This window comes from Aythya ferina (assembly GCF_964211825.1).
Source record: "Aythya ferina genome assembly, chromosome: 5".
Classification (NCBI taxonomy): domain Eukaryota; kingdom Metazoa; phylum Chordata; class Aves; order Anseriformes; family Anatidae; genus Aythya; species Aythya ferina.
Genome location: NC_140301.1, coordinates 18,124,212 through 18,145,971, shown reverse-complemented (window position 1 = coordinate 18,145,971; position 21,760 = coordinate 18,124,212). Strand labels below are relative to the sequence as shown.

The 21,760-nt window shown below is 45.9% G+C and overlaps 2 protein-coding genes and 1 long non-coding RNA gene across 11 annotated transcripts in view; 1 reads left to right on the top strand and 2 right to left on the bottom strand.

The window, feature by feature from the left end:
- Positions 1 to 593: 593 nt before the first annotated feature.
- On the top strand, positions 594 to 19,359 carry CCND1 (cyclin D1). 3 transcript variants are annotated; one of them, XM_084520231.1, is made up of 6 exons: positions 594 to 1,254; positions 1,687 to 2,046; positions 3,602 to 3,817; positions 4,330 to 4,489; positions 9,905 to 10,053; positions 15,574 to 19,359. In XM_084520231.1, the coding sequence occupies exons 2-6, from the start codon at positions 1,849 to 1,851 to the stop codon at positions 15,727 to 15,729; spliced, it is 879 nt and encodes a 292-aa protein (XP_084376357.1). In that variant the 5' UTR covers positions 594 to 1,254; positions 1,687 to 1,848; the 3' UTR covers positions 15,730 to 19,359. The 3 variants fall into 3 exon arrangements, with proteins under 3 accessions (XP_084376357.1, XP_084376358.1, XP_084376356.1); XM_084520232.1 differs by lacking the exons at positions 594 to 1,254; positions 1,687 to 2,046; positions 15,574 to 19,359 and adding exons at positions 2,670 to 3,426; positions 10,673 to 12,452; XM_084520230.1 differs by lacking the exons at positions 594 to 1,254; positions 1,687 to 2,046 and adding an exon at positions 2,684 to 3,426.
- Positions 1,219 to 2,031, bottom strand: LOC311437239. The gene is made up of 2 exons (XR_014693388.1): positions 1,900 to 2,031; positions 1,219 to 1,774 (listed from the first exon to the last, which is right to left on the bottom strand). It is a non-coding gene; the product is annotated as an uncharacterized lncRNA (long non-coding RNA).
- LTO1 (LTO1 maturation factor of ABCE1) overlaps positions 5,183 to 21,760 on the bottom strand; it is a 29,747-nt gene continuing 13,169 nt past the window's right edge. For 4 of the 7 annotated variants that reach the window (XR_014693380.1, XR_014693381.1, XR_014693382.1 and 1 more), the window contains one exon: positions 17,259 to 21,753. Coding sequence is in view for 1 of the 7 variants with exons in the window: in XM_084520238.1 (XP_084376364.1) it covers positions 15,741 to 15,752 (12 nt within the window). In the remaining 6 variants the exon portion in view is untranslated. Of the gene's footprint in view, positions 9,032 to 12,607; positions 15,753 to 17,258; positions 21,754 to 21,760 lie in introns of those variants that run through there. The other 3 variants (XR_014693379.1, XM_084520237.1, XM_084520238.1) reach the window with 3 other exon arrangements.

Here is a 21,760-nt window from a genome sequence, read left to right as displayed (position 1 = left end):
CTCCCCGCCTTGTGCCTCGGGCCCGCGGCTGCAGGGTCCCCACGTGCTGCCCTATGAGGCCTCCCCGGCCTCGCTGCGCTGTGAGAGCAGCCGTAGCCATAGGCATGGGCACGGGGAGCGGCCCCCTCGCCGAGAAGCCCCCCGGGGCAGCCCCGCGGGCTGCTGAGTGCAAGGAGAGCCGAGCTCCACGGGCGTCGCGTGCCCCGCGTGGGTAAAGACAAAATGGAGGCGAGCGGCCAGGCACGGCGCGGAGCGGGGCGTGCTGCGTGCGGGGAGGTTACGCAAGCACGCAGCCCTGCGCCAACATGCCCTGTGAGCCCTGGCACCGCGCCCCCCGAGGTCACGCACCAGGGATGCTGCGCGGCCCTGCAGCGAGCGTGCTGCGGCCACGAGACCCCGGCACCGGCGGTGCTTCGGCAATGCCATCCCCAGCTGGGAGCGGGCTGCAGCTGGTGGCTGTGCTCAGGGTGGGCCCACACGAGGCAGCGCCAGCCCTGCTGCTCGCGGCCTTCCTGCTCCGCTTCAGGCCCAGGCGTTTCTCCCGCGGAGCAGCCGCGTTGGCTTCGCCTCTGGTATTTTCCAGTGGGCCCCAAGCTCCCCTATCAGCCCGCGGAAAAGCGAGGAGTAGTTTAAAGGAGGCTTTCTACCAGAAACAAAGCCAAGCCGGGCGTTCTCAGGTACAGGCAGCCTGGCGAGGCTGGGGGCCGGGAGTTATTTACGGCAGGGCCGTGCGGCCACATGTCAGCGTGGACGGGCCGTCCTCGCCGCATGGCACGGTGCAGCACGGCCGGGCACGGTGGCTGCTGGCACCTCCCCCGGCTCATCTCCCCGTAGGTGCGGGAGGAAGCCCTGGCCACCATTTTGCTGCTCTGCGGGGATGTTTTCTGCTGGGTGGCTGGGCAGTGGGGGTGGTGTGCTGAGGGTGGCCTGCTCTCGCCGTCGGCTGTGGCCATGTCCCCCGCCACCCCAGTGCCCCTTCGGGAGGGTAAAGCCTTGAAAGTGAAAGGGGAGGCGTGAAGGAAGGAAGGGAGGGAGGGAGGGAGATGCACCGTCTTTGCAGGAAGGGGGGGAGACCCCAACTCCTTTACGTTTCTGTCCTGCAGCAAAATCATTGAGGGGCTGTGGAGGAGAAAAAAAAAAAAAAAGAAAAAGAAAAAGAATGAGGAAACGGGAGAAAGCTGCTCCCTTGGGATCGACTACAAAGGCTGCACGTCCAGGTCGGGAGCACGTGTGTTTAAAGGACAGATCTTCCAGGTACGCATCGCTGAGGGCAGGCACGATAATTGATAAGGGAGAGCGAGGCGCTGGTGCTGCCCGGCTCCCCCTCCTTGGCGCCCCCAGTAAAATAATACCAACCGCGTCTCCCTGTATTTATATCCATGTGTGCCTGTGTGTGGCCTAGCCCCATTCATCATTTGGCTCCCACTGCAGAACTCTCTCCATTTTTAAAATTATGCATGATACACTGAAGAGACAATTTGGGTTTCCCCCACCTCTCCCTTGCCCTTGAAGAAAGCAAGCCCTTGTCTCATTTGCATTTGCATTAAACCCCTGCTCTCTATAAGCTAAGCAAAGGGGAAGGACTTGAAGCCTATGGGATGGCTTTAGGGCTCTGCCCCTTGCTTTTGGCTCTCTCTCTCTCTCTTTCTCATTCTCTCTCGTGCTTTGATCTCTGCTTAACAACAGTAACGTCACAGTTTTGTTGGAAGTTAGAAAGTTTTGCAGCCTCCAGAGGGCTGTAGCGGCAGTAGCAGAAGCAGCATCCAAGGGACTCCTGGAAGGGGAAGAGAGAGAGCGAGAGACTGACTCAGTCCTTGAGAAAACTGACTCGAGACGAAGGAGGCAGACATGGAACATCAGCTGCTGTGCTGCGAGGTGGAGACCATCCGACGAGCCTACCTGGATGCCAACCTCCTCAACGACAGGGTGCTGCAGACAATGCTCAAGGCGGAGGAGACCTGCTCGCCCTCGGTGTCCTACTTCAAGTGCGTGCAGAAGGAAATCTTGCCATATATGAGGAAAATAGTTGCCACTTGGATGCTGGAGGTCTGTATGCTCCGGGGGGTTCCGCGCCGCTCCCCGCCGCCCTCGCCCCCCGCGCTCAGCCCCGGCGCTGCCCGCCCGGCCCGGCCCCGGCTCCGGCTGCGGCTGCGGGGCCGGGGCTGCTCGGAGCGGCCCCGGGGCCCCCCCGGCGGGGCGGCCGCGCACCCCCTGCCCGCGGGGGCCCCGCTCCGGCGGCGGCCGTGCGAGGGGAGCCGGGGGCTGAGCGCGGCCGGAGGCGGCCCCCGCCCGGCTCCCTCCCGGCCCCGCCGGGCAGCCCCGGGCCGGCCCCGCCGCACAGCCCCCGGGCGGCTGAGCGCTGCCGGGGGGTTTCTTTAAAATTAATATCCCTGTACACGTATGCAAGCGCTGCCCGTGCCAGTATTACGCGCCATCTTTGTTCTTTTATTGCAGAGCAAAAAAAAAAAAAAAAAAAAAGTGTTTATTAATCGGCAGAAAATTAGAAAGTCCCGGGGAGCGCGCCAAGGGCGGCCGGGCGGGCGGGGGGGAGCGGGGCCGGGGCCGGGGGAGCGGGGCCGGGGGCCGGGGGGAGCCCGGCGGGGCTGCGGGCAGGGGCACGGCCGGAGGGGCTGCGGCGGCCCCCGGGGAGCGGCGGGGTGAAAGTTTCTTTGTTCGGCGCCGAGGGCGGCCGGAGCCGCGGTGCCCCCTCCGCGCCGCGCCTGTGCCGCGGCGGCGAGCCCGGTGGCGAGCCCGGCCGGGCAAAGCCAGGGGGAAAGGGCCGCGGGCCGGGGCGCGACGCGGCCGGGGGGGCTCCCGGCTGGAGCCCCAGAAGCCGGGCTACATTTTCGTGCCTTTTGGGCGGCCCTGGGCGCCCGCGATGTATTTTTAATTAATTTTTGAAAGCGCAGCGCCCTGCCTCGCTCTGCGAAGCGTCGCGCCCGGCCGCGCTGCGGGGCGGGAGAGGGAGGCGGCGGATTTCACTTCGGGGAGCCCCCCCGGAGCCCCCCCGGCGGACCCCCGGCACCGGGCTCGGTAAAGGACCCCCGCCGCTTCGTTTCGGCTTTTTTTCGGAGCCCGGGGGATTTTTTAAATATTTTTAAATATTTTTTGAAAAGATGACGTCTGGGGAAATGAGGCTGGACGCCACCTTTGTGTCTCGACCGGAGAGGGGGAATCGGCGGCACAAGGGCGAAGGGGATGGCGAACCCCACGCCGAATAAACGGGGCCGGGGGCCAGCCCTGCCCCGCAGCCCGCTGCCAGCCGGGGGGGCTCCCCTCGCCCTGCCCGAGCCCGTTTCTCCCTTTTTTCGTTGTTCCTTGCAGGGGCCGCCGAGACGGGGCCAAACCTCCCCGGCGCTTCCCCCCCTTTTTACCACGCATCGCCCGCGGCTTTCTGTCGCCGCGTTTCCCCCCGCTTTGTCCCCGGTGACTTTCTCTTTCATTTTCCCTGATGCTCCCCCCGTGCCCCCGGTGCTCGCCGTGCCCGCCTCTCCTCCTCCAGCCTTGCCCTGCAGAGCCGGGGCCGGGGCAAGGAGGCAGAGGGCGCCTGGCTTTCGCCCCCGTTGCATTCAGCACTCAACGACCTCTCTCCCTCTTGCAGGTTTGCGAGGAGCAGAAGTGCGAAGAGGAAGTTTTCCCCTTGGCGATGAATTACTTGGACAGATTTTTGTCGTTCGAACCCCTCAAGAAAAGCCGCTTGCAATTGCTCGGAGCTACCTGCATGTTTGTGGCTTCCAAAATGAAGGAAACTATTCCTCTGACCGCAGAAAAACTGTGCATTTACACAGATAACTCCATCAGACCCGACGAATTACTGGTAATTGCACGCTCAGGCACCTCAGGCGCAAACGAAGCCCCCCCCCACGGGCCGCCGGCCGGGACCCCCCTGCAGCGGGGCGGGCGGGAGGGGGCTGCCGGACCCCAGCGCCCCGGGGGGCCCAAGCGGCCGCCGCCTCCCCCGACAGCCGCAGCCGGGGGACGCCGAGGCCCCGGCGGCCAAATGGGGCCGGGCCGGACCCAGCCGCCCCCCGCTCCCCCGGGCCGCGGCCCCCGGGGCTGTCCCGGCCGGAGCCGGAGCCGGGGCCGGGGCCGGGCTGGGCGCGGCGCGGGCGCCCCCTGGCGGCCCCGCGGGGCTCGGCGCTGCCCGGGGAGCGGCGGGGGGCGGCCGGGCCCCCCCCCTGGCCGCCAGCCCCGAGGGGGGCTCGGCCCCGGCCGGGCCGCGGCGTGGCGGGGGGCGGCCCCGGTGCGGTGCTGAGCGGAGCTAACCACGCTTTCCCCCTCTTCTTCTTCCTCCTCTCCTTCCCCCTCTCCCCCCTTTTGTTTTCGCAGCAAATGGAGCTGCTGCTGGTGAATAAGCTGAAATGGAATCTGGCTGCAATGACCCCCCACGATTTCATTGAACATTTCCTTACTAAAATGCCTCTGGCAGAGGACACCAAGCAGATCATCCGTAAACATGCTCAGACTTTTGTGGCTCTGTGCGCTACAGGTATGAGCCCTGCACGTTAAGCAAAGCGTGTCGCTCCCCTACATGTGCCCAGCCCCCGGCTCCTAACGCCTCCCGTAGCTATGGCCTACCGTGAGCCCCCAGGGCTGCGGGGAGGTAGTTTAAGCCCCGATTATTGCCCTTGTTGTTTGCAGAAGGTGGATTACTTTGCAGAGGTAAGTTTCTCAGAAGATACTTTTCTTCTGAGCTGAATGCGTTTGGCTGGCCGGGGTGAGAAGTGCCCCCGCTCCGTGCCCCAGCCACCGTGTGCGGCCCCGCGCCCCAGGATTCATGCAGGGGCTGCAAAAGGCTTGCTGCCTGTGCGGGGAATCCCTCCGTGCAGATCCGTTCTCAGACGGCCTTTAAAAGAGGAGGGAGACTTTGCTTGTGAATAGCTCTGCGTGGGGGTTTTAAAACTTCCCTCTCCGAGTTGCCTCTTCCCCCTGCTCCGTGGTGGCGGGTTGGAGGAGGGCCACGCGGCGCGGAGGCTTTCCTGGCACCAGACCCAGCCCCTGCCATCTGCACCCCTCTGACCACGTGCTGAGCTGGAGCCATGTGCAGGGGCGGCCTCCAGAGGAGCCAAAGACGCCGACCGCTCGCTAGGCCAGGTTTGCAGAGGCCTGATCTTTGGTTTCAAGGGCACCGTGCCTGCGCGCGCTGGTCCTTTGAAGTTCCGTGTTTGCATGCGGAGTGTGTGTGTGTGTTTGTACGTGTACCGGCTTTACCCACTGAACCCTAGCAAAGTGGGAAGGAAAAGCGTTTTGGGAGAGCCGCTCTGATCGCCAGATCTCGCGCGTCCCGCAGGCCGGAGCGGAGGAACAGGGACAAAAGAAGTCCTAGAGGGAAGATATTCTGTTTAAACAAAATGTGTTTGGTGCATTTGCTTTTCGTATGACAAGACAAATCCAGGAATGGCAAAGGAATAAGGAAGAAGAAGCAGCCAAAGCAAATGTTCTTTTGCAGTAGCACGTAAAGAGGAATGCCAGACACTCTGTTAACACTGATAAAAACGTAGTGTAAAGGAGATACAGCGCTGTATTAAATGTTAATGCTCAGTAGCAGCTGTGCTAAAAAAGAGACCGAGCCTGCATTCGGACATGCGGTGTCCGCACTGGAAAACCTTGTTGGGATATGTGTGGTTAGTGAACCCAATTAACGCTGCGTAGTTTATTTTCCAGAGATGGATTTGGTTTTAAAAAAAAAAAAAAAAAAAAAAAGATTGAAGAAAGATTGCAGGCACTCGGAAGAAAAAAGTCGATTTCACAGAATCAGCCCTCCTGCAAAGCCTAAAGATAGAACAACCAAACCCTAACGGAGACATCTGTAAACACTGGCATTGCTCTCCATCTTGGGGCTAACATCCGAGCAGCGGGCAGCTCCCAAGTTAGCTTGCCTGCAGTAATGCTCCATGTTCGGAGCGCTGCAACCTTCAAACAGCCTTCAAACTACCTGCAGCAACGCTTTGGGAAAATCGGACCTACTCTCCGTGACAGATTCTACCAGATAAGGCCGCTGGGACTCTGAAGGTGCAACTTGCTAAGTTTGACACCACCTCGGCCGTTTGCTAAAAAGAACAGCTACCTGGCCTCCCCTTTGGATATGGGGATGTTTAACCTAGGTTGTTGTGCTGGCAATGACAGGGATGAAAACAAGAGTAGTTCAAAGGTTGGAGACTTGCTAAGAGTCCAGTACTTTGATCTACTGTCGGTGTTGTTATGTTTCTTTTAGGAAGCACATCCAGAGCCTTTATTTAACACTGTTACACACCACAGCTGGAGAATGGATCAGTAAATGAGAACCATGTTCTGGGAGTTTTACTGAGCTTTTAAAAAAACAGCGCTGAGCTCACCAGAATTGGGGCCCTCTTCAGCTCCCTACTGAAGTTGGGAATATTGCCTGGGGAAAGAGCGCTCAGGAAGGCTGCCACTAGGCTCTGTGTTTTTATTGTTATTTTTGGATGTCAGGATTCTCTCTACCTCTTGCTTTCCTCATGACTTCTTTGTTGGCTAGTGAAGATAACGTGGCTTAAGTAGCATCTGGACTTTGCTTTGCTGTTGCTGGGTTGTGTTGTATCTCCCTTTGCCAAAACGAACCTAGATGGACTGCAAATGCGTTGTGCTGCCTGGATGCTGTGGGGCCCAATCCAAAGTCCACTGAAAACACCGTGAAACTCACTGAAGTGGCCTCAGGGGCAAGCGCAGTGTATCCTCAGTGTGAAGTGTACAGCCTGCGTCCTCTACCAAAGGAGGGGCTCGTAAGAAGAGGCGGCGAAATAATGCTTGCTTAGAAAATAAAACCTCCGCCAGTTGGCTTAACAAGGCGAAGGCTGTGGAAGTGTTCGTGGATGAGTGTGCATGTGTGTTCGCTCCAGAAAGAGAAGGTTACGTTGCAAGGTGAAGTTGAGGGGAATTCCTTCTAAGCTCCCTCTTCAGTTGTCTGGCTAGTAGAAGTGGATTTGTTTGATTTGGTTTAGTTTTGAAAAATCCATTTTCACCAAAGGATGTCTTTGTGCTGTGGTAGGTTTGGGAGAAAAAAGAGAAAAAAAAATTACCAGGGGTTGTTTGAAGTTAACACATAATTGAGCTTAATGAATGGGGCTTTGGCATGGCCGAGCAAGGCAGGGAGAGCTCAAAAGGAAGCAGGCCTCTTTTGGCCCAAGTTAAGACCAGTGTTGAGGGAGAACTGCAGCTCTATACAAGCATAACAATGAATAGCAACAAATATTGGAGCTTCAGCATTTCATTATGTTCCTCTGGTTATCAAAACATACCGGGCTCCTTTTATATTATTATTATTGCTATTATTACTGTTGTTGCTTTCCTCCTTTCGGATGGAGAAAGAGAGATCTCCCTTTGAAACAACTGTGTTACAATTCTCCTATTCTCTGGCCTTTATAAAATTGGGAGTCTCAAGGTATGTGACCAGTTGGAACCTGTTGCATCTTGCAGCAAGTGATTTATGTTCGCAGTTTTGATTTGCCTCAATGAAAAGATTTTCATTCATAGCCCCCAGCTCTCCAGACGGATGGAATTGCTGCTCCATTTAAAAAGGAAAAGGGGTGACTCGCCTTGTTAGGAATTTTTTTTAAAGCGCTGCAGCGCCTATATGCCTGCTTTGTCCTCCCTTCAGGGTGGCTGGCATTCTTCTCTCTCCTCCCCCTCCCCTCTCTCTCTCTCTCTCTTTTTAACAACGCTGAAGTTGTTTATTCTTTTTGGATGAAGTCTCAGATAGGCTACTGGGGATGTGTGCTTCAATTGATGGGGCCCCCTACCCCATTGTGGCTGTGTCAGGTCTAATTCATCTCACCGAAGCCCCCTTGTTCCTGGGCGCTCAATAGCGCAAGATGAGGCGATGGAGGCTGACAATGATGCCACACTCTTCACTTGGGGGCATCCAATTACAGGCGAGAGGGGCCCCCTGATTAATATGCTGAAATTAGTGGCCTCTGCCACAAATAATTCCTTGTTGAGTTGCAACAAAAAGGCAGTCCATGCTGCTTGTCTGGAGTGGTTATAGGGACAGACACAAACTGGTCATTTAAACTTCATTATCACTTTTCCACCTTGGAAAGAATGAGGGTGTGACTATGAATTCATGTTCTTGTTTACTGCTCCATTTGAAAGAAGAACACAAATATTAATGCCAAACGTGATCCTGCCAGGACAGACTCCTTAAACTGACACATCTTGGTCACCTTCTGTTTGTGGAAATCAGCAAATATTGGCATGAAGTCGCTGCCACTGCGTCCCCTGGATCCTGAATCTTGGTGGCATTCACAGTTGCCCACTGAAAGCCCTTAATGCTGAAGTCTACCTGCCGCTGTGTGTCAGTATTTCAGCTGGGGACCATCTCTGGAATGCTTGTGTTGTCAGTAACTGACCTGAACTACTTTGTTTTGGGCAACGATAGAAGCTTGCCTGGAGGTGTGTGTATTTGTGTCTGTCCAGAAATAGGCGGATTAGGAAAAAGGGGTAAATTACATTTGTTTTAAACATGGTAGCGTACATGAGATGGCTTTAGACCAAGCTTGCCTTGCAGCTTGCAGTGCATCACAAGAGTTTGGCCACCATTAATTGTATTGGTTTTAATTTGGAAGGTTCATAGGACGCGGGGTGAAATGCCCTTTTGAAGGTGGGTATTGGTCTGAGCTGCAGTGGAGCATCAGAGATGTCTGAACAGATTCAGAGAGAGGACTTCCACAGAGTCCCAAAGTCTTTAGTTTCACTGGTAAAACATTTGCACAAAAGTTATTTTATCATAATAAAGGAGATGCATGATTTAATACTTAAACTGTTCCACTGAGCACTCTAAGCTGTCCATGCCTTTGATTTCATTCAAGGGTTTGACAGATGGTTTATATTTTTTCGACCCAGAGGAAGTTGTATTCTGATAAAAGCTGAAGGAATGTATCTCAGGTTCTTGTGTATAATGTGGCATTTCCCTTTCTTCCTCACAAAATTAGATGTTTACTCGTGCCACTTATTTCCTTTTGTTTCCGATTCTCCTCCAAGGTGTACGCTGCCACGGATCAAACGCATTCCTGTTCTGCAGAAAGAGTCTTAGCATTAAAATGTGGATTATTCTTATTAAAAACACACACACACACACACACCAAAAACATGCTAAATGGCAGAGATAGCCCCTTAAGGAATCATGGGAGTGGCTTTGTGGAGAGACCTACAGCAATGCAGTCTGGAAGGGGGCCCAGCCTCTTGTCAGCATGGTGTCACATCAGAATGTAACTGATTGTCCGCCAATTCTTGGGACCCCCGTCACTTAGTTATGCCACATTTACATTAAATCCCTGTTGCCAGGATGGATGGCAGCCACTGACAAGAGGCTAGGTTGAGACAAAGCATTTTTAAGATGAAACCTTAATTTAAATATGGATTATCTGCCTCCTGACGGGGTTAAGCACTCTTTCTCTTTCTTTCTTTTTGTCGATGTTCATTAAGGCTATATTCCTTTGAATGTCAGTGCAAAGGTTTCTGCTTTAAAGGGCCCGAGGACTCCCGATTAGAGTGCACCTAGGGGCTGACCGCGCGAGCGCAGGTTCTCTGGGATGTATAGCGCTGTTGACCCCAGTGGCATTATCTGTATGAGTAAAGTATTTTAACATTCGAAGAATGGGGGCCCTGCTTATGATAAAAATCCCTGAAGGTGAAGCCTCCCAGGCTTCGTGCTAAGCAGGGCTACTCACTCACTCAGCACAGTTGCTCGCGTGGCTGAGTGTCTGCAGGTTGGGGCCTGTAGCAGTGCGGAGCAGGAGGCAGCTTCTGCTACCATTTCCCTTCCTCTGGATGCAACAGTTGGCAGCTGAAGCCACGCTGGTAGAGGAGAGTGTATGTGTATGGGCAGGCTTCTCCTAAAGCAATCATTTCAGTCTTTTTTTTTTTTTTTCCTTCTTTCTTCATACAGATGTTAAATTTATTTCAAACCCACCTTCCATGATCGCAGCTGGCAGCGTGGTAGCAGCTGTACAAGGCCTGCATCTGGGGAACACTAACACTTTCCTCTCCTATCAATGCCTCACACATTTCCTATCACAAGTTATCAAATGTGATCCGGTAAGTGACTCTTCTCAGTTGATCTCCTGCCTTAGAGTTTAAGAATGAATGTCTGCTTGCTGTGTAGTAGCTAATCGGGCAGTAAATCTTGATAAAGGTCAAACCTCAGAGCGGGTTTTTTTGAAGATGTTCGCTTGTGTTTGTCCTAGTTACTTAGCCGTCCTTATAGCCATTAATAATCAGTGATTACACTGCTGCAGGTCACTGATAGGAGTGCCACATCCAGCTCTGATGTTCGTGAGAGGTGTATCTGACAATGCCAAGGAAACCCTGATCTGATTTTGAACAATTGCAGAAGCTGTATTTGCTTGTAGGCAATGAAACCAGTGGTCTGTGTAAAACAAAACTTTTAAAATAAGGCAAGGAAATAGTTACTGAGATTGCAATAAATGGACCTCGTGGTATCTCTGACCTTATCTTTGACCATTCTTGAGGCCTTTTATTGTGCCAAGTGGTGTGAAAAAGCCCTTCTTAAAAGAGTTCTAATGATCTAATTTGGTTTATTACATGCTAGACCTGCACAGTAGCTGGTATTGAATTCCTTTTTGGAACAAATGTTTGTCCCACGACTTTCTGACAAGGTAGATGGTCCTCACAGGACTCTCATTTTGCCCTGCAGCTTCCAGGAGATGCACATCAGTAACTAGTGAGCAATAAACCTTTCATGAGTGAATGGGCCAGGAAGGGAGCCTACAAGGAAGACCTAAAGTCAATGATCCATGTCATAATGGTGTGTGAAGTTGGGGCAGAGTTGAGCTTTGTTTTGTAACAATGTGGAAGACCAATAAATAGATGCTTTAAAAAGGTTCTTGTGAGGTCTCCAAGCGCTGGACAATGAGTCAAATAAAGACAACTCTGTGGTTAGCGGCAGAACCTTTGAGATGCTGTTAAATTATTTTACACGTTAATAATATAAATACATGGAGAGCTGTATTAGTCCAGACCCTTCAAAACTAGTTTTGTGTAATTGGACTTTGTTGACAGGATTGAGTGATTTGTGGAAAGACAAATGCATCATAATGAATTACTCACAAAAGAGTATTTTACGTTAGACTGTGTGAAACAACTGCTGACAAATACCATATCACAGACTATTACTTTGATCACCTTTACCATGCTTCAGAAATTGGCATGTTATTTTTTGCTATTTAGATTACTGCAGCTAAAGTAGTATGGATCCAGTGCTGGTATGTTGAATACTGTAGGAACTTCAAATGCTGAAATCATATGCTGTAAATATCCCGCTGCTCAGTTTGGTGGGCACATGTCATACTTTTAGTGAGTTTGTGAACAGAGTAGATATGTGAGTGTATGGTTGGCCTCTATCCAGTGCGAGATATTCAAAGCAGGTACTGGGGACAAATACTAGGCTTGCTATCGGTACTGATAGTACCTGATTCAAACAAAAATATTACTTAATCATTCCTGATAGAGAGCATTGAAATAAATTTTCTCACATCTTGGAGAACAACAGCATGTCCTTACGTGACTTGACTTAGTTGATGACAGAGCTCTTTTAAAAGAAAAAGAAGTTTTACCAAGAAGAGAATGAATGCTTATTGCTTTTTATTGTCCAGAGTCATTGTAAGGTCGCAATCTGTATGACCTGAACTTAAAACTAACAGCTTTGAAAGGAAGTAACTCCCTTCCAGCTTTTATTGCTAAATATATTTATGTGTTAGAGCAGGTAGAGTTAGAAGCGTAAGGGTTTTTGTATACGTTACTACAGAAAATAAGCAGCATAAATTTTTACCTTACGTACATGTATGTTGTCGTGTTTGTAACATAATAAGGGTAGAGCATCTTTCACTGCTGCTGATTGAAATAGAGAAAATTGTTCGGTTTCATACATAGTGCGATTCCGCTGCAAAGAAAATCCCCCGTGAGACCAGCCCCTGTAACCCTGCTATTGCTCGTACCTGTTCCGCTAGCACCTCTATGAAGTTTGTTATGTGATGGTTCCCCTTGTCAGACTGCACGATTGAATACGCTTTGTATTGCATTGTCTTGAAATATTAGGAGCATGCATTTATTAACAACATGGCTAACATTCTCCCAGATTATCTATTAACTAGAGCAGCTGTTTGATTTCAGGTAACATAATGACGCTTTTTTACCTTTAGTCTCAAAGAAAGCTGAATCTAAAGTAAAATGAATATCACCTGATTGGAATTCCTTTATGGTTCATGTTTACATTGGTAGGAGTCCAATTTCCCATTTTGCCTTTGATCAGGGGTAATTAGAAGTCAGATAATCACAATTAGAAGTCTTGGGCTGTCTTCCATCATTCTATTCTTGACCCCATCATCCAAACAGATTGAATTTTACCTGACATTCATTTCCAGGCCAGAAATTTGCTAAACTAGATTAGATTGGGTTTCCATGCTGTCTGTTAGTACATTGGAATTCGTCTCCTGCCTTCCCCTACTCAGAGGCACCTTCAGACATGTGCTTGTTATCCAGAACGGGTCAGGCAGTAACAAAGGATTTCCAGGCAGCTTCTTTTTTTGTTGTTGTTTGTTTCCTTTAGTGTATCTGACCCTGGAGTCTGATCATGTCTTGTGTGTTAAAGGTATTTGACCACTACTAAGTCTAGTCTTTTTTTTTTTCCTTTATTTTTTTTTTTTTTCCACTGAGGAGCTTAATTAATCCAGGAAGGGTTTATGACCTTGAACAAACTGTGGGCATTGAAAATTTGGGTAGTGAAGCAGAAAAGTTGTTGGGAGAAGTTATCAGAATAATGCACAAGTTCAGTATTTGCTTTTCTGTGTTAGGAAGTATTCTTGCTAAGAATGAAAAAAGCTTTCATTAAGTTGGTCACAGTGAATTTTATATTTTGCAGTTACTTTTGCTAGTTTTAAGATTCCTGTAGACAAACTACTCATCTAATAGTTATCTGAATAAAAAATGATTTGAACCAAAATGCCTAAATCACTTTAAAAAAAAAAAAAAAAGGGTTCAGTCATTTGTAACGTAAGAGTACAGTTCATAATAAATTGTAAGGATTATGTTTTACAAAAATACAGTTATAATAGGCTGTACTCTGAGAATCTCACAGGAAAAAAAAAGCTGTGGTCAAAAATTACCTTTAAATGATGTAGTCCTATGTAATTATTCATGATTGGAGTCCAGAGAGAGAAGAATAGGTAATTTAAAGAAATCCTTTTGAATGGCTTGAGTTTTCAGAGCTCAAACATGCTATATGCAAATAGCATTAAAAAACAAACCAAAAATGGGATTTACTTTGGTCTGAAAATAAATTGGCTTTCAATTTGGAAACACTACCTTGTTATAACACTACCTGGCACACTACCTTGTTGTCACAGAATTATCTGCAAAAGTGCCTGGATTTGTAAAACTGGAAATCTCCCCAAACCTCTGTTCACCTACTATTTAACACACCCAAGTGCGGCTGAGGTACATGCTGCAGGACACACGAGTAGGAGCCTTGCAGTCAGGCCTGGGCTGTCGCATCTTGCGACGGGGTGAAGGGACTTCATCGAGATCTTACTGTGGAGGCCAGAGGAATGTAGGAGCCAAAGGCATCATGACTCTAGGATATGAGGCGTTTCTTTTTGTCATTTAAAACGCTGTGTGTCTCTGTCAAGAGGAAATATTACACTAGGGTTTAAACCAGAAAAGGTCATAGGTTATGTGTTTTCAGTGAGCTGTAACTGATGGTCTGATCTGCTTAGAGGTAGGATTAACCTCCCTCTCTCTCAGAAAGGACTTGCAGAGAATTGTTTGCTTGGGTTTCTAATCTTATTTTACCCCAAATGCCATGTGCCCTTATTGGTGGCAGAGGAGATTCTTGTGGTAGTGGAATCAGTGAAAAGCTGGTAGATCACACAAGAAGCCTCTGAATGAAGGCAGAATTGAAACTGGGAAATAAAGAAAACAGCAGGCAGGTCACCCTCTCAGGAAAACAACATTCATTCTCAGTCATGCACATCCTAACACTTTTGACGGCAATTTATCATGGAAGACTGGGTTCACCGCAAGGGCTAACACATGTCATAGGTTAAATCAGAAAAGGCGATACTTAAAGGAAACTTCAAAGTCCTTAATACACAGAGTTAAATATGTTGGGAAAAAGCATATGATGTTTGTTGTAAAGATAGGAGTAAACAGCACGCTGGAGGAATTTTGGCAAAATGTAGTGTGATTGTTTTGCCTGTTTGAGGCATCACTTGTGTGTCCTTGCAATGGGTGTATGTGGCGCTGAGGAACATAGCTGTAATGTGCAGGACGTTGGACAGGTTGAGCTCGCAGGCTTTCTCCAGGTTTCCTTGCTGTGGACCACTGGGTAGAATTGGCCATACCTACTCTGGGTATGCTTTAATGGCTGGGGAAGTTTTCCCTTTTCCCGCAGGAGATGAGCACTTGGTGCTTTTAATTCAGGCTGAAGTGGGTGCAAGAGCGAGGCCCTTGTACCCTCCCGGTCACTTGGCAGGGTTGTGTGGACATTGAGGGCTGAGAAACTGGTTGTGAAATGAGGGGAAAAAAGTTCTCACCTGAACTGAGCTGTTAAGGTGACTGCAGGAGCAAACTGAAAGCTTGGCAGCACTTTATAATGCGTGGTTACAAAGATGGTCAGTGGTGCTTCTAGATCTCTCCAGTTTGGGGTCATGCGGTCGGTGATGTTCTGTTCAGATGCTTTCTGAGTCAGAAATCAGTTCACTAACCTGAGCTGCCCACTGCTGTAGATAGTAGCGGTTGGCTGGCAACTTCAGGTGTGTATATCTAAATATAAAAATATGGCACTTCTAAGAACTTTGTATCATCAGACCTCAGCCTGGGGAAACCACCATTTATGGCCATCCCTTGTAATAGAGTGCACTGCTGAAGGCTTTTTTTTTTTTTTTGCGGTAAAAGTAGAAATCATGATGGCATCAGCAATACTTGGACCAGTCCTGACTCCAGCCCAGTTTTATGTCTTTTCCGTTACATTTAATTATGATTTGATTCAGAGTGCTGTCCAGTCAGAGAGCTTGTATTTTCAAAAGGTCTAAAAGACTGCGGTAAAAGATGGTATGGATGGACTTGCTGAAGTGTTAGCAGCCCAGGCAAGAAGCACTGCAATAAAGCTCCAACAGGCAAGCTCCATCTTGCTGTGCCAAGGCCCTGCCAGAGAAGCGAGTGCCTGTGTGATGGCAGCAGAGCGCTCATCGTGTTCCTCCTGTAGCCTTATGTGCTGAGACTAAGAGCAAACTGACAGCTGTCCTTTGTCCAGAGGTCCGTGTATGGAGAACGCTCACATTGGCCATGAAATAGATGGCAGGAGTCAGTTACTGAGTGCGGGATCCAGGCTAGCACCCTGCAGCAATTTGGGTAGCTCATCCAGTGCTCTCACTAGTTAGTGTTCCTCTTGCTCTTCCTGCTCTCCTTTGAGTGTGCTGCCCTCCCAGATAACGTCATTGTATTTCTCTTGGCTTTTCAAGAGATGGTACGTGGTCTGTGGTCTTGTATTTTTCTAAAGGACCCTGGGTCTTTTTTCTCCTTCCATTTAATCTTCTCTAGGATTGTTTACGAGCCTGCCAAGAACAGATCGAATCCCTCCTTGAATCCAGTCTACGCCAGGCACAGCAGCACAACGTATCTTCAGAAACAAAGACTGTAGAGGATGAAGCAGACCTTTCCTGCACACCTACTGATGTGCGAGATGTGAACATTTAAGAGGACTTCTTCTAATGGGTTTGCTTGGCAAGAGAAGCAGACAAAGAAAGGGCATCTGAGAAGGAATCAGCATCAGGATCTCCCCCCCAGAAACCCTTTTCTCCAGGACATTTTTATACCAGAAGGGAAAACCCGTCTTGTTATATTTTTTCTTGCTCTGTCTCCCTTCCATCTGTGACTTCAAACAAACAAATAAACAAAAAATACCCCAAAAACTGTCTTAAAAAAGAAAAAAATAGTATTTGCATTACCCCCAGGGGTTTGTGCTACAAAAATAGAGGATTTTATACAATAATAATCAACTAGTTTTTATATTAAAGTGTTCTTGTCTGTATGTTGTAAAAATAGGCATTAACACACAAAATGTCTCCAGGGGAGGTATTAGATTTGATTTCTTACATATAAAACAAACCAACCAACCATTTTTAAAGTAGAAGAGGGTTTTTTTAGATAGTAAATGAAATATTCTTTTTTTTTTCTTTAAAAAGCATAGCTTTAACGCAGTTCTAGGCTTTTCTGTATCTTGCTTGCTTATGCATTTAGTCACTTTATAATTCATCTGTAAATGTTTATTTTATTTCCTTAGTTTTTTTTTTTTTATCCTCTTCACCTTATAAATGGTTAACGTAACCCATAAGTTAGTGTATGTTAGTATACAGCATTATTATATGTTAATCTTTTTGTGTGTGTGTGTGTGCGTGCGTGCCTGTGGATTGCCTGTGCATTTGTAGGGTTCCAGCTTAGCATTGTTGGGAAAGGCCAATGTACTACTCATACGATACTCTATTATAAAGAGAAACCGAAATAGTGACATAATATATTATATTTTTGTAATCTTCATATTTTTGTAGTTACCTGTGTAAAAATGCTGGTCTGACCCCGCAGATATTCAGCCTAATTATGGTCAGGTTCAATCCACAGTTTAGTCTTTTTTTTTGTTGTTTGTAATATTCTAAAACCATTCCATTCAAAGCACTTTCAGTCCATTAGATATAGGAAATACATTCTTTTATTGTGTGGGAATTTTTTTTTTTTAATGGAATGGTTTGGAAATATATTAAGTGCTTGTTCGCAAACTTGGAATTGCAAGGCAAGTGCATTTAACTATGGTGTTAGAGGAAAGGTGATTTTTTTTTCCGAAGGTTGCGTTCCAGTGAGAGAAATTGCATTCACAAATTGCCAGGATATCTTCCTATCCTTTTCTATAGAAAAGTTGAAGTTTAGAAATCCTTTGGTGCCAACACATCTTTATAAATTAGGGGCCTTAAAGGTTCACATATAGGACACATAGTTTAAGGATTTTCTTTAGATGTTTTACAGCTGAAGGTTTTTAAACACTAAAATATATAATTTATAGTTAAGGCTAAAAAGAATATTTATTGCAGAGGATGTTCGTAAGGCCAGTATGATTTGTAAAATAATGCAATCGCCCCTTTTTTAAAAAAAAACTTTCTACCCTTGATGTTGCAGTTTTAACACAGCTTAGTAAAGAAAAAAGGACACTTCAGAGACCAAACCCAAAACAAAGCAGTCTATTTGGCCCCTTATACATTTTCAGTAGCAGTCTAACCATGAAAAAAACGCCATAGTTAATAGATACGAAAATTGGAGTACTTGAAAGAAGTTCCTGTTCCAGTATATGCCCCCCCCTTTTTTTTTTTAATTTAGCTACAAATAGAAAATTTGCACATCTTGGCTATGTATCTTTTTTATTATTATTTTAGGAAGTAGCTGAAGGGACGTGGACATAGCTGTTGAAGTTGATGCTCGAGGAGAATGTGATGGTGAAATGTATGTGAGAAAACTGCCGCTAAGGTGTTGATTGTAAAAAAAAAAAAAAAAAAAAAAAAAGAAAAAAAAGAAAAAACAGACAAAAGAAAAGGAAAAAAAAAGAAAAAAAAAGAAAGAAAAGAAAAAGAGAAAAGAATAGGAGCGGATGCTCCATTTTTATTGAGCTGCTATGGATAAATTCCCAGCATGGTTTGAAAAAAAAAAATTAACATTGCTTTTCTGTATCTTTGTCATTGTGTTTTGCTGCTATTTTGTGGATCAGTTTTTTTTTTTTTGTTATACAATGTCATATACTGCCATGTTATAGGTTTTAATTTTCTCATAGAAAATTATATTATTGACATCATTTTTTTTTGTAGATTTTTTATGTGATCAATTTTTACTTAATGTGATTACTGCTCTATTCCAAAAAGGTTCCTGTTTCACAATACCTCATACTTCAGTTAACCGTGTCTAGACCAGGTTTTAATGTTCGTACACAGTGCCTCATAGTTCTACTGCAAATGGAAATGCATCGAACGTTATTCTGAATGGGTCTCGCGATTTGCAACTAGGTTGCATTAATTTAAAATGGCAGACATTTCAGAAGATCAAGTAATGTCAGTTTTTATGGTGTTGCGCATTTTATAAAGCTGGATTCTTTGTCTGATCTGGGGTTTATTATCATAGTAGTTTTAAGCTGTGTTATTAGCCACAAGTGATATATGAAAGGTGCATTATAATATAACTCTTGTATGCCACCTGATGCGCTTACCCATCAATTGGGACACATCAGTTGGTATGATAGGTTATCTTCTGGAACTCTAAGTATTTTGTGTGTTTAATCTGTTATGATATACTAGTTTTTTTTTGTTTTTTTTTTTAATTATAGCATAATGCTAATTTAAAAAGCCTGTAAATCTCATAAATAAGCCAGCTAACAGAGTTGTATGCTGAAGAATAATCTAGCTGTTGCCTGTATGCTGCTAAACCAAAACAGAATTAGAACTCTTTGAGGCAAATGCAGTTAAGATCCTACATAGTGCATAAACAAAGCATTGCAATGCTACTAGCAGTCGCAGGACCCAGGAGGACTGGATACATTCTGTCCAAATTTCAGGAACATTTACTGCTTACCTCATAAAACACTTCTGTTCGTGGCATCTCTGTGTCTCTGAACCAAACGTGATTACTGAGTTAGTGGTTGTCAGTTATATTATGTGTTACACTGAGTGGCAGTGTGTACTGCAAAATTCTTTAACTATTTTATGTACTAAAAGGCCAAATCCAGATAAGTGGGTTCATGTGCCAACAGAGATGCTTTATTTGTCACATTATTATAACAATCTGTAGTAAGCAAGCAATTCAGATTTGTACATTTTTATATTGTACTTATTGGCATCACTGGTCTGAAATGCACATTTTCACCAACAGACCTGTAACAGACAAGTTTCCAGCAAAAAAAAAAAAAAAAATCTTAAAAAAACAACAACCTAAAGTCTAGAAATAAAATTGGTAAAACCCAGTGTCTGCTTGTTGTGTCTTTTTGTTACTTTCATGAATGCTGAATGGTAGTAACTACCAAATGTAATGAGTAAGCCACGAGACATTTTCTCATTTTGACTCTCCGTGCTTTAATAGTTGCAATGCTGAAAATTTTCTATCATTATTTTAGGAAAGTGTAGGCGTTTTTTAGAAATGGGTAGGTGACTGGCTGTCACGGTAATGTGTATTTTAAAAAAGCAAAACAAGTATTTGCTTAAGATTATTTTAAACATCTAAGGTAATTACTCAGAGTAAAATACCATTTGGTGGTTCTTTTTAATAAAAGGTGAAATAAAGTAGGTGTTTGGTACAGAACGCTTGTCTGTATTTATTTATCAGTGTAAGGTTTTGTGTCCTAGAAGACGTTAATAGAAAATAGTTTTAAAAGAAGTAAAGTTAAACAGCTTTATTTTCCTTCCCGTTATCTCTTACAAAGCTTATGCATACTGTTGCATCACTAAGATAATAACAAATTAGGAGCTACTAAACATAAGTAAAGAACTGGACTTGAGAAGGACAAAAATGTAACAGTAATTACATGTGATTATTTATAAAACAAAATGAGAAAAACTTACAACTTGTGTCCCAGATTTGTAAATGGGATGCATGTTACCAATTGCAACAACTAGACACACCAGAAACAGCATATTCCTAGTGATGAATGGTCAAGTTTTTAACATATGTATTGACTACCTACTCTAGGAAAACGTGATGTCATTACTGGCTTTAAAACAAATACACGTAAAATATCAAGTGCTTGTCTCCCAGATCAGATACCTGTCTATCTGCCTTCTGAATTTCCCACTGACTGAACTTCACAGAACAACTGATTCTATGCAATAGCTACAGTAAAGGAAGTGAAAAATGAAAACTCTTAAGTTAACACAAGCGTGTTGGACACCGTCTAGTGCTAAATCAGCTCGTCCTACTGCAGTTACCAATAGATGGGAAGCCCCCTGTATCAGAAGAATCACAGCTGAGCCTGTATTAGCTTGTCGATTTCCCAGCCATTTCAGACAGAAACCTGAACCACGTGGCCTACCGTAAACTCACAGATGGGGAGGTTCCTATTAGTACATAGTGGGCCTGTAATTTTGTCCTTTAGAAATCGGGACCTCCTCTATATGGTCAAATTACAAAGGCAGGCCACTGAAGCAGACTCGTGTAGCAGTGAGATGGTTCAAAACTAGATGTATAGTGACTTTAAATACAGATCAAGCTGAAGCTTAAATTGGACAAAAAAAACCCTCATTTTTGTCCCCACGCAGATCTTGTATTGGTTTTCTGCAAAATTTCAGCATATTTGAAGGAAGGAACGGGAAAAAGGCTTTTGTATCACTGATGACCAACCCCTCTAATTTCAAATATTTTGAATGAAGACATACATACAATCTTGATTTGGGACAAAAAGCTTTTTGCTGAAAAAAACTCTTAGAAATTTCAACCTGCATTTTGTTTTACAGGTTAAGCGTTTTTTGCCTTTTCTATGAGTATTTTTCATCTATTAAACTGACTGAGATTCCGTGCTTTGAACAGGTTTAAGCCCACAGTCAGCTCCGTTATTTACATTTTCCTTCTATTAAACACCATCTCTGAATGGAGCCTACTAAATTTGAATGTTGGGTGAGCTGTGCCAATATTATTCACATTGGAAAGGATGGGACAAGAATGTAGCAAGAAAAACAACTTACTATAGGCTGTAAAAAAATACGCACATTCAGCTAGACTATGCTCTAGCTCATTTAAAGGAAAAATGCTATAGCAACATCAGATTGAGAAACCTACGTAGAAAAATCTCCAAAAAGCATCCTCAATTCCACTGCTGCATTTAGACTGACAAAGCTTGTACCTTTACTAAACATTAAGTTCATGTATTCTTTACCAAACAAAAAAAAAAGCTGTTAAATGTAAAAACTTTTAAATCTACTTACAGGCAAGTGTATTTGGCACTGTAAGTGATGGAAAACTTCAGAACGTAGGAGAGAAAATGAAGTTTCAAGCTACTAACTCAAAGGAGCATAGACATGACCCAGGTGTGTGGGCTAGATACTCTGATACAGGCTCCTAGAGGTGGCATTGAAAAGCTACTATGGGACAAAGGCCATAAAGCTATAAATGATGGCACTATAATGAATTCACACCAACATAATTTTATGGGAAATTAATCTTTTCAGACAAACACGGTGTTTTTATGATCCCTCAAACATACCTGCTAATGGTACGTACAGCAGCATGACAAATATAAGATTCCTATCTGGCTTTTGACTGAGTTCCCCCACAATATTCTTAAATAATAATGAGAAAGGGATTGCAAAGTTTTTTACTGGATTGCACTGAAAACGTAAGGCTTGCCAGACTCCTCATTTTACTCTTTAGGTTCAAGGAGTACAAATGTAGGAGCAAGGTAGACGTTACCCTTCTGCTTCTTAAATGCAATAGACATTTAATAACAAAAAACAAATAATTTCTTGATGATCCCATTAGCATTTGCATAGCCATACCAAGAAATCACTAAGTAGCCATAATTTTCATGAGCGCTCTTACCTGAAGAGGGAACTACTGGCAGAAAGACTGGGTGCTCGCAGTGTATCAGGAATAAGGCACAGACACAGCATCTTAACTCTGCACGTGCCCTGCTGACGCAGAGGCACCACCCGCAGTGCATGGTCTGCTCCTGGGGCACACGCTGTGCACACTTCCACTGAACTCCTGTATT

What these genes read in the sequence shown, in the direction of transcription:
- CCND1 (XM_084520230.1), top strand. Translation starts at nt 3,199, where the DNA reads ATGGCGAACCCCACGCCGAATAAACGGGGCCGGGGGCCAGCCCTGCCC. An exon ending in TTCCCCCCGCTTTGTCCCCG is followed by an intron (nt 3,427 to 3,601) that starts GTGACTTTCTCT and finishes TCCCTCTTGCAG; the next exon opens with GTTTGCGAGGAGCAGAAGTG. An exon ending in TGTGGCTCTGTGCGCTACAG is followed by an intron (nt 4,490 to 9,904) that starts GTATGAGCCCTG and finishes TTCTTCATACAG; the next exon opens with ATGTTAAATTTATTTCAAAC.